At 42.0% G+C, this 12,082-nt stretch overlaps 1 protein-coding gene across 1 annotated transcript in view; it reads left to right on the forward strand.

Moving 5' to 3' along the window:
• The first annotated feature begins 716 nt into the window (after positions 1-716).
• Positions 717-12,082, forward strand: part of LOC126389626 (hexokinase-1-like) — a 30,129-nt gene continuing 18,763 nt past the window's right edge. Inside the window, exons 1-3 of the mRNA XM_050043319.1 lie at positions 717-896; positions 996-1,181; positions 4,171-4,333. Coding sequence (XP_049899276.1) covers positions 1,119-1,181; positions 4,171-4,333 — 226 coding nt within the window. The 5' untranslated portion in view covers positions 717-896; positions 996-1,118. The remainder of the gene's footprint in view (positions 897-995; positions 1,182-4,170; positions 4,334-12,082) is intronic.

Genomic DNA, 12,082 nt, shown 5'->3' on the forward strand with positions numbered 1-12,082 from the left:
AGCCACAGCTGTTTTTTAGGGAGACCTGTACAGACACTGTTACAGTAGTGGGGTCTACTGAAAATAAATGTACAGACAAGTTTTTCCAGATTCTGTTGAGACATTAGCCCGTGAGTCACCATAAGTCATTCAGTAGAGGGTCTGGGTATTGTCGTTATCAACCAAAGTTTCAAGCAACTACGTGCCAACATGCAAGCTCTCCGGCGTGTGTTTGGACGCCTTGCTCAGGGGGATTTGGCAGTCGTTGCTGTGGGAGGGGAGAGTGTTGCAGGAGATAAGAAACCCTCAGCCTGTTCCACTAAATGTCGCATGTGAGGAGCCGATACGAGATGGTTGGATGTTGCAGCTTGTCTCTGATGCCCTTCAGCCTGTAGCTGATGCTGAGTGCGATGCAGCAGGACGATGGATGATGACATCATCGTGTGGTTGCCTTGCCCCTCTGCACGTACACCTCCATGGCAACGTGCAAGACGTGCCGGCCGGGGGAAGTCTTTGCCTCTCCATGCTGATGGGAGGAGAGAGGCAGGTTATCATGCAGATGCAGCTTCCTGTTCAGCTCACAACCGCCCCCCCCCCCCCCCCTCCTCCTCTTTCTCTAGTCCTCACTCCCCTGCTGCTGTAGGAGAAGCCCCCTCCTCCTTTCATCCACCCCTCCCCTTCTTCCTCTCCTTCATATCCCCCAGCTCAGCCAATCAGACCACTAAGTGGGGGCAGGGCATAGCAGAACCACCATTCCAGTGTGGAGCCGCTGCATCTCCCCAGAGCCAACAGGGAGCTAGCAGCTCAGAGGGAGGAGACACGGCCAAACCCAGCCTCTGTGTGTGTGTGTGTTTAAGTGTGTGTGTGTGTGTGTGTGTGTGTGAGGCTGTAAGTGTATGCCTGTCGCAGACTAGCAGGCAAGGCTGCCACTGCACTCTTGTTTCACCAGGTTTTTTTCCTTTTCACCTTGCCTTGCCACAGTGCTCAGCTCAGACCTGCTTCTTCCTCTACTTCAGGATAAAGAGGGATCAGCGTGGGGGGAACAGGAGAGAGAACGGACGGCAGCCTTCCTTCCCCTCCTTCTTTACTCTCCAACCACCTCGTAGTCGCTGACAGCTCCTAGCGGTCGTGCAGGCAAGATGATAGCGGCTCAGCTTCTGGCCTACTACTTCACCGAGTTGAAGGATGATCAACTCAAAAAGGCGAGTGAAAGTAAACTGCCACAGTTGACCTTATGTGTTGGACTAGAGAGGTGTGTAATGTGACAGCAGGCTTGTGGACAGCCATGGGTGCCGGGTAACAGTAGCTGCATGTCAGCACTGTGCCTGTGGGGCGTATCAGGCTGTGAGAGGAGGATGCAGCATTTGGGAAGCAGAGGAGCAGGAAGAGGCCATGATGAACTCTAATTTGGATTTAACTCTGTTTTAGTTTCTCAGGGGTTAGTAGTGTTTGACATGGATGTCCTTGAGAGGGTTTGTAGTCAGTGATGGTGATGTGCTGCAGACAGACCCTCATTATAGAGAGAGTGTTTCTGGAGCGTCGGTTGCCAGGGCGTCTGAAGCAGACAGGTGTCTGTGGGGGGATGTTGGGAAAAGTCGTGAGCTCTGCGATCACCTCCCTCACTGGCTGCTTACTCCACTCTCTTTCTCTTCCTTTCTCTCCTGTTTCATCTTTCCTCTGTTAACTCACTTATTGTCGAATTACCTCTGGCAAAGACAACATAAACTCATTAGCAGAACACAGATGAAACCTGAGCTGGAATGTAGCCTCTGGTCATGTATAGAAACCGACCTTTGGTTTAGTAGAAATTAGCCACTGCATGGGACGCTGAGGAGATGTTCCCGGGGGGGGGGGGGATTGGTTACTCAGATGAGATGGAGGGGGAGGGGAAGGGGAGGGNGTCATGTATAGAAACCGACCTTTGGTTTAGTAGAAATTAGCCACTGCATGGGACGCTGAGGAGATGTTCCCGGGGGGGGGGGTTACTCAGATGAGATGGAGGGGGAGGGGGAAGGGGAGGGGGAGATTGATGATGACATGCATGATGTCACAGTGCAGTAGCTGCACGTGCCTCTGCTAAAATGGGCTTGGTGGAATTTACTACGGTCTCTATGAGGTGACCCGGGTCCTTCAAAGGATGAAAGCTTTCCCACCATGTGTATCTGCTACACTACATACCATATTAAGAAATGTAGTCACATTTAGCAGCAGTGGTGGAAGAAGTGTTCAGATCTTTTACTTAAGTACTTAAGTGTGGGCATCAAAATATGCCCAAAGTGCCAAAAATAATATGCTTAAAGTGTTGACTTCAGAGTCATATATATTATAGAACTAAATAATAATAATTTGTCCATGAATGTGTTTATCACTCTAAATGTTACAGCTGGTAAAGGTGGAGCTGTATTTAATTACTTTATATAATGCTGGGTAGCTTGATCTGTTATAATACATCATAATGTATTAGTTGGTTTATATTTTGTAGATCGCCAGCCCAACCGCGACCTTGCAAAGGCTCAGCGGTGACCGAAAATGGATTTATGGATGGATGGATGGATTAATGATCTAAATCTGCAAAGTAACTACTACCCAAAGTTACTGAATAAATGTAGTGGAGTAAAAAGTACAATATCTACCTCCAAAATGTAGTGGAGTGGATGTATAAAGTAGCACACAGTGAAATGGAAATACTCAAGTAAAGTACAAGTTTTTAAAATTGTAATTAAGCCAAAATCACTCTCGGTCTGTTATAGAGGTGTGATAATATTAACAAAAAAGGGGGCAGAATTAGCATTATAACAAAGAATATACACATTTAACCCCTGATATTCCTCTTCACAAACTCATCTAGAACAGCCCAGCACTGTCCAAACACACAGCACCTCATTGAAAAGTGTTGGAGATTCCAAAGTATCCAGAGAAAATCAATATGCCAGGCTAAATTTAGGGGAAATATAAAGTTTCCATTTGATGTAATGGTGCAGCCATAAATAACACAGTGCCTTGGGTTTGAGTATTTAACCCAGTATGGGATTCATATAACGCTGATTAAATGTTGCAAGAAGCAGATGCAAAATGTATGTGATGCTGTTTTTGTGTTAGTTTATAGGAAGAAAATTAAGTTGAGTTAAACAAGTCAAATAATAGACTGAATGACAAAATCAAACTGCATTTGCATTTGAAGTTATTGGACTTCACATGGCGTTATCCTTTTGAGAAGCTAATAACAGTAATTCCACAGAGTAGCCTGATGAGAAACAAGTGTGTGGTTTGTGTTTCATGGCACAAGAAGAATCCCTGAGCTGCGGTGTGCCAAATGGCACACACTGTGCGATTATGTAACAATAACAGTGAATGTGCAGGGCAAATCCCCCCTAACAGACATTCCAGTAATAAGATGCTTTACCTGCAATTAAACTGCACAATGTTGCTTTTTTAACCAAGTGATTATTATGTTGCTGCATTGATTTTATTGCATTATATAAAATGCACTGTACTCAGTCATGGTATCTCTACCTTTAGTTGTACTGCAGTACTTTTGTAGCTTTTGTCTCATGTTAACATGTTCCTACATCAGTGTCCTGGCTCAGGCTCCCTCTCACAATAGGCGGAGCTTTGTGTTAAGTGAATCAATTTATTGGATTTTAACTACCGCTAAGCCTCAATACCCGATCTCCCAACATGCCAGCAATGCAATTAGTTAACTAAGTATTACAAACAACCTGAGGTGTCCTTATAAATCAATATAAATGATGAGGTACTCAAACTATTTCCTTTGTCAGGATGCCTCACAGTGTGTTATTGTGTTTGACATACCAAAGGACAAAAATGGTAGCCAGTGTTCAAATGGTCATCTGGAGTTATTGTTGAGTTAAGTTAAGGTAAAGTCAGTTTAACTTCACCAGTGAGTTAACCAGTAACAGCATGAAACACTGTTAAAGCTTCAATTGTCACCAACAGTTTATTATACCTTGCACGCTGTGGTTAAACTGCTGGTTAGAACTACTTTTTAAAAAGGTGAATTTCACACCATAAAATCACCTAACCCCTCCCTAACTGCACCTCCTTGGTTTTGTTTTATCTTCAAATCTGTTATGTCTTTACTGTGTGTAAAAAAACAATTTATGTTGTTAATTTGTCCCATTTTGATGCCCCCTGACGCCTCATGTTTGTGTTCCGTGTCTGTCCCTTCAGATCGACAAGTACCTGTACTCCATGCGTTTCTCGGACGAGACGCTGAAGGATGTCATGAACAGGTTCCGCAGGGAAATGGAGAACGGGCTCGGCCGTGACACCAGCCCCACCGCCACCGTCAAGATGCTGCCCACCTTCGTCAGGTCCATCCCTGATGGATCAGGTACAGAAACAGATCAGCGTGACTAAATATGTGTTTAAAGACACCCTTCTTGATTTTGGTCTAACACTGCTCACAGATCCCAAAACCTCTTCAAGGTTCCTGCTGAGCAAAACAGTCTAAACTCTTGGATGAATTGAACACACAGACTAACAAGATTGTTTTATTCCTAAGAGGCTTTTAGGAAACTGGGCTCAGCTCACTTTTGATACTATTAGGGGTTTCAAACATCACAAATAGCGTGCTGAGAGAGAATTGGGGGATTTGGCGACTCTATAAAGCACTTCATCAAAATCAGGGGGAGGAGCTTAAACATGTTCAACAGCTTAATGAAAAACTTAATCAACTTGCTGAGTGGCTGCTAACTTGCTTTACTCTATCAGGTATTAATTGGAGGTCATGTTCTGTTTAAAAATATACAGCTGGAAGTTAAATATTAATTAAATATTGAATTACCTGCCACTCCTTAACGTCACCTCTTGGTGTCCCATTACTGAAGGAAACTCTGATGTGTCCCTTGCCAGGAGTAGTCCATAAGTTCAGCAAGTAACCGCTAGAAAAGTACACACAGGAATAATTTAATTCTATGTTACACATTCTTGTCAGTGATATATTCAGATATGTTGAAAAAGAAAACAGTGCTTTAGTTTAAAACGCTGAAAAGACCAGGTCATAATAAAAGTATCGAAAAAACATCTTCCGAAAATGTAAGAATTTCCACAGTGTCGTAACTATTCATATAAAAAGCAACAATAAAAACACCAGGAAAGTCATTTTTTCAAAGCAATGCAAGCTACAAATTCGATCACATTAACGGCAAAGTGATTTCATTCAGACATCGATAACAACAGTGTTGATATTTAACAAAGATCACGGCGTCTTTACGTTATACACCGTTCTCTCTATACTGTACAAGTGTTAAAGCACCGCCTCATACATCCTGTTTCTATCTGTCTATAAACAATGTGCTGATGTGGTAAAATCGGCAGGCCTGTTGTGTGACGACAACCTCTTTCTGTTGTGCTCTGGTTTTGAACTCAGTAGATCACTATTGTTTTAGTTCAAACAGTTCAAGCAGCCTCGTCACACTCTGTATTCATCCCATAACATGAGCCTGAACATCTCTTAATGTCACTTTTATTGATCTGAATGTAATGGGAGAAAATGTAATGGCTTATATAATCTATTAAAAACCATTTGCGCATTAGATATTTATGACTGTCTGAGGATTGGCCTGATATCAGCTCAGGCTTTTTCCAGACAGTAGGGACAAACTGACTGCATCACATTATGATCATGACTGTGCGGAGCTGATTTTGTTGAAATGAAAACTGGCAATTCCCACATCAAAGATAGAAAAGGTTTAGCTATACCTGTGAGTGATATTTCAAAGGCTCACAATATGCTACAGTTGCTGTGTAATTTAACTTTAAACTGATAATCACCACATATACTGCCACATCAATTAACGTTGTGCATAAAATCTAAATTTAAAAAAATTACAAAAGAAATACAACAGAAATATGAGAGTTTGAGATGACATACTCCAACCACAGATATGTTATAGTTGCATTTGTAGAAAGTTTACATTTCAGAAACACTAACATTAATGTGAGGTTATGTCTAAGTACAAAAAACACTTAGTTATGGTCAGGAAAGCAGGGGCGTAAATATAGACAGTGCAGGCAGTGCGGTTGCACTGGGGCCCATGGGGTGGAGGGGCCCGACTGCCACCTGGAAATATGCCCGTGTTCAAAGAAGAACTCACATTAAAACAAAAATGGTGCTATTTTCCATACATGCCCTAAATAAGTCATCCATCATAGTTTTCTGGTTTTGTGAAACAGTGAATTTATAACAAATTATAAACTTATTCTACACAAACTATTTAAAAAAAAACTATAATTTACCAATATAAAATTATCAAGTTAAACTAATAATTTCCTATTTTATTTTGTAGATTTGTCTTATACAGATATGTAATGATGATTGCTGTGTAATATGTATGTTAATGTGTCCAATATCAAGTATCTGCAAGTGGATGTAACATAAAAGTGGCAGTAAGACACACTGTTGCTAAAATATATATACACCTAAAACTGTGTGTGTGTAACTAGGGCGTAATAGGGCCCCTCATAATAGCGTGCACTGGGGCCCATTGTAACTACCTTACGCCACTGCAGGAAAGGCTCCTGTTTTGGCCTTAAATACCCGATTTGGGGGCACCATCCTTGCCGGTAAAGCAGCAACGTCTTGATAACAACCAGTCGCTTCTCATGCCACTATCCCAGCAGGAAAATCCGTGACGCCTTGATTAAAGAACAAGCACTTTTTTGTGACTGAAAAGCTGGAAACACAGCAACAGGTCGAAACAAAACACCCACATTTGGTGCCTGAAAAGCAGCTGGAAAATGAGCAAAGACACTAAATCACAGCTTTGTTGTTTGCTGGTCTTGAACGCAGTGTACCTCACTGAGGTGTCACTGCTAACACCAACCTCTCCACCTCCATATGAAAAAGTGAGGTCATACACTATGTTACTTTAGATATGTTGATATGATACGTATGAAACGTGCAAATGTAATTTATTTTGCAGAGACGTATAATGCCAACGACTGAGCTGAGTAAACTAATAAAATAACATCTGTGTATGGATTTCATTTGAAGAAGCAGGATTAATTTAATGTGCTAAATATCCCCACCCTCAGAACAGCTCTGAGATTCACAAAGTCAAGCTGGTTGTGTTTACTTCCTATGATTTGTCCCTGTTAGTAAACAGCTCCTGTACACAAAAATAACATCAAGTTGCTGTTAAACGTACTGTTGCCTGAACAGGCCGCTGTAGAGGGACAGGCCACACTGCCCCTTCTCCTGCCTGCTCTGGCATTATAAATAGCCTCAGGTGTCAACTACTGCATGAGGCTGGTGGGATCATGCAAAGGGCAGAGGTGAAGCCATGCCAACGGAAAACTGATAAGCATTTGAAAGCCTGATCATGATGGGATGGGAAGGATTGTAGAATAAAAGATAACCTTTCTTTCACTGTAACACGTAGTTTCATTAACTGTTAATCTGATCCCTCAGGGCAGACTTTCTTTGTGTCTCAAAGAAACAATGAGCAAATGAAATCATGGCACAGCTCTACTAATATCAGTCCACAGTTTCGTCTAATTACACATTTAGATTACTATAAGAGGGAAAGCTAATGATGATAAAAATGAAGAAAGACCAGCTCATCTTAAAATTTCCCCTTTGTCCGACAAATCCAGCCTAAATGTAAGAAGCTCAGTTTTGACTGTGAAATCTCAGTCCACATAACATCACCTGAGCATCCACTGAAAAATCATGACAGAATTTAAAGGTAATTAAAAGGTTGCAAGGGGCGGCACGGTGGTGTGGTGGTTAGCACTGTCGCCTCACAGCAAGAGGGTTGCCGGTTCGATCCCGGCTGTGGGAGCCCTTCTGTGCGGAGTTTGCATGTTCTCCCCGTGTCTGCGTGGGTTCTCTCCGGGCACTCCGGCTTCCTCCCACAGTCCAAAGACATGCAGATTGGGGACTAGGTTAACTGATAACTCTAAATTGTGAATAGGTGTGAATGTGAGCATGAATGGTTGTTTGTCTCTATGTGTCAACCCTGCGATAGTCTGGCGACCTGTCCAGGGTGTACCCTGCCTCTCGCCCGATGTCAGCTGGGATAGGCTCCAGCCCCCCCGCGACCCTCAAGAGGATGAAGCGGTTAGAAGATGAATGAATAAAAGGTTGCACAAACTGAATGGCCATGACGGAAAAAAACACTGGTCTTACGTGGTATCAAAATGATGGTTGATATCATAAAACAAGTTGTCTCCAGGTGCATTTATTAGCTTTTTCCAGGCTTTTGACCACATCTGGCATGTTTCAGAGAATGGAGTTAGCTCAGTTGTCATGGAGATTGCTTAGAGATCACACACATGACACATGGTAACAGTGACAGATGTGACTGAAAGCCTATAAAAAAGGTCTGTGTACTTTGGGTAAGGATTTTCCACTTTAAGTTCAGGATCAGCCATCTTCCAGTTTATAAAAGATAAAAGCTAATATTTAGATCTCACTAATTGGTACATTTATCTCTTCATATGCATGGAGAGTTTATGTTTGTATTAAGGAAATCCATCTGTTGATTGGTGACAGGCTGATGCAATCGACTGCAAAGTAATCTTGGTTCTTGTCCACTGACGATATCTCTTACTCAAGCAAAAGCTCAGTGAGCCTTCCAGACTACATTAAGCAAAGCAAAATGTCAGGCTTAGCTATGCAAGGCTACATTCAGTGGTTCAGTCCAACTTCAACACTGGGTGAAGCCTGTCAGCGTTACCAGTTGCGACCTAATTTACTCTGTTATCTACAGTATGTTTAAGAGCCAAGAGAGATAGGCCTCTCAAAGGTTCAGCATTAAGTCAGACATAAGCAATACTCAGTACATGCACAAATTATTCTGGTTCATGCCCTTATTCTGAAAAAACAAAATATTCCAAAGCCGTTAAATGGCTAATGAAAATTAATATTTCACTTAACTTCCTGTTTAAATGCAGCTGTGCATACTCCGATTAACATGCCCTAACATGTCGTTCATCACGCCAAACTATGGACAAGTGGAACAGCTGGAGCCACTCTTTGCATCAAAATAGAATTTTTTTAAAAAGTTTTCCACCGGTGGCGGACTAGTTGGACAACACAACACAGCCTCCTTCTTTCATTCCTCCACCACCTGCTTGAAAAGGTCGGTGTTGTGATATTTGCACACACCCAAAATCCTGCTGATATCCAAGTCTTTCATAATGTTTAAAAGCAGGTGTGTTTCATCTTCTGACCAGAAATAAGGGCTTTTCTTTTCAGCATTCATCTCAGACTTGCAGGCTAGTGAGCTTGTGTACAGCGTGTCCATAACAACGCACAGAGCCGACCGTAAACAGGCAAGAGGCCATGTGTCACAAACTGCTGGGAAAACCCCAACTGAGATACGCTGTATACATGTCCAAAGAATGCTCCTAAAACCAGAATTAATGCCAGTATATCCCTCAGTCTCAACTGGAAATTACAACATTCACAAAAAAGGACTAATGTGTAATATAGAAATGGAATGGTTTACATGACCCTTACCAAACTGAGAATACTGACACATTCCCAATGGTGGAATATTAGTGTGCATGTTAAGGTCGTCAATGTCTGGCTTATTGTGACACAGCAAACAATGCTCAAGTGTTTTCAATGGCTCCAATTCACAAGTCTTTGGGACAACTTTGGGAAAGTGCCAGAACACAAAGCAGGACATGGATACTTTTAGAGATCTAAACATACAGTGTGATCACACCTTCAGCTGCTCCTGCTCGAGCTTGCTCTGATTTATTTGGGAACTATATCTCCTGAAAACTGAGTAAACCCCCGGGTTTGTTGCCAGTATTAAAGCAAGGATTAAACTTGAGAAGGATAAACACATTTCTGCTGTCTAAACACACGAAACCCTCGTACAACTTTGTCTCTGTACTTGTGCATTTTTTTCTTGAGTTTAAGATACTAAATAGAGTCAACAGCCTGCTCCTGTCTGTGTAGTTTAACACCAGACTTGATGGGCTTAATTAGGAAACTGCTGCAATAAACAGTAAAAGTCCACCATGTATACAAACCAAGGAGCTCACACAAACCAGCACTGAGGTGATAGTGGGACAGAGGCTATAAAATAGACACATGCTCTGCAGCAAGTCAGTAACACTTCTATATGTCAAGCGGCAGTCACATCTCATACCAGTCAGGTCATGGAGAGAAATAGCTCAATGCAGCAGACACTACAGTCGTGGTGGCACTAAATGAAGAACATTGTTTTGTTGGAGCGCAGGATGTCCTGGCTGCTTTCATGTAACTGGAAAAGGTCACGGGTCTGATCTCTGTTACAGTAAATATACATTTACACACCATTGTGTGTGCTGTTGCTGTGTCCTTTTGCGAGACACTCAATTCCACTTGTTCACTGTAACTCTAGATCAGTGTCAGATAAATGCCTAAATGCTAAATCAGTTATTTTAATCCAGAATTGAACGGTTTGTAAAAAGAGCTGCAGCACTGAATATCAGAAATGATTAGCTATCTTCATACACTCACTCACAAATTAGAAACATCTCAGAGCATGTCATGCACAGTGGTTTTAAAACAATGGGAAATATATTACAAGTCAAGAGGGATGTGTTTTCCTTTTTGAATAATGAAGTGAACTCTAAATAAGATATTATCTAAAAGCCTCTCTCCACTGTGGGTCACTTTACGTTTTGGCCTCTTGCCTGGCGTGAGACTCTACCTCGGCACCTGGCTGGTGGCTCTGTTCACAATAGAGTGTTTGTGGGACAACTAGCTGAAGTGCATCTTAAAATAAGGTCATTTTGTTTGTGTGTCTTCTCCTTTTTAATGGGCACTTCCCTTTTCGTGGTTTTTAGTTTCCGAAGAGTTCAGGTTGTGGTCGTTTCTATAACTGTCCCGACCTTAGTCATAAGTTAGTTGTTTGTGTGTTTTATTACATTCGTGTCACAGATCTGGATTCTGCAGAGACACTGCCATGACTTGCGTCCTAGTAATGAGGTGTCATGAGTGATAGATCTCCAAGGAGCTCTGCACACTATCAGCTCCTTTTTAAGGCAATGTTTCAATTCCCAAGATCTTCTTCAGGCGATGGAAAGGCTAAAAAGAGAAATAAACTATTTATTTGGACCTTACAGTGTGCAGACCTCCTTTGTTCCCTGCAGCGAAGAGGTTTTTGCCTTGCACCGAGTATTTTTGCCTGCATATGTGCATTCTTGGTCTCCATTCTGTGTCAAATATAACACAAATCCACCCGACGAAGCACGCCGCTCGTGTCAGTGTTGATAAAATATCCTTTTATGGGCTGGGAGTACAGTCACAGGCACAAACATTTGTGGTTTACTTTTTCTCGCTATTGCACATCTGTGTACATGCTGTGCACAAAGCTTCTGTTCTTTTTTCAAAGCATGTCAAGTTTGGAAATGATGACGGACTTGGGGAGCAACAGCTATGCCTCCAGTGAGCTTCAACAGAAAATCAAAAAGTAATAGAATCCTCACGTCAGCAAAATACATGGGACGTGTCTGACAGCCTTGTTATGCCATCGTAAATATAAACCCCTCTGAAAATACAGTGCCATGCATCTTCTTGACTCCCTCAAAGTTGACCTTTTGGAGATGTTCACTGGACCACAGTTAATGTAATTTGATGGTCTCTGGTTGTCCGATATTTAGTTAGTTAACTTATACATTCTGCCGTCATTTGTCATATTTTGATAAATAAGCCTGTTCTTCTTTTCAGGAAAACAAATAATATGACACACAGAAAACAAATCACTTTCCAAAATCAAAGCAGAGTTAAAATGAGGCTTGATGAAAGACAAACTGCAGATCAGATGAGCAGTGATAACCAACATGGCTGTACGGGCAAATGTAACAGCTCCACCTAAACTTCATCAACAGGAAATCTACAGGAAGGAGACGCTACAATGCTATTTACATCTTGGGCTGACAATCGTTGGGAAGTGCAAATGTAATAAGCACTTTCAGGGATTTTAAAATCTCTATAGTTAGGGGTCGGGCAGCTAAACTGCCAGGACACTATTGTAATCCTAGGTATTCTTCTTCTTTCTTCTTCCGAGGAAATCATACTTCCCATGGGTGAAAACTCACCAAACTTTGCACAAAGGTCCAGTCTCATGCCAGA

This window comes from Epinephelus moara, chromosome 5 (assembly GCF_006386435.1).
Source record: "Epinephelus moara isolate mb chromosome 5, YSFRI_EMoa_1.0, whole genome shotgun sequence".
Lineage (NCBI taxonomy): Eukaryota > Metazoa > Chordata > Actinopteri > Perciformes > Serranidae > Epinephelus > Epinephelus moara.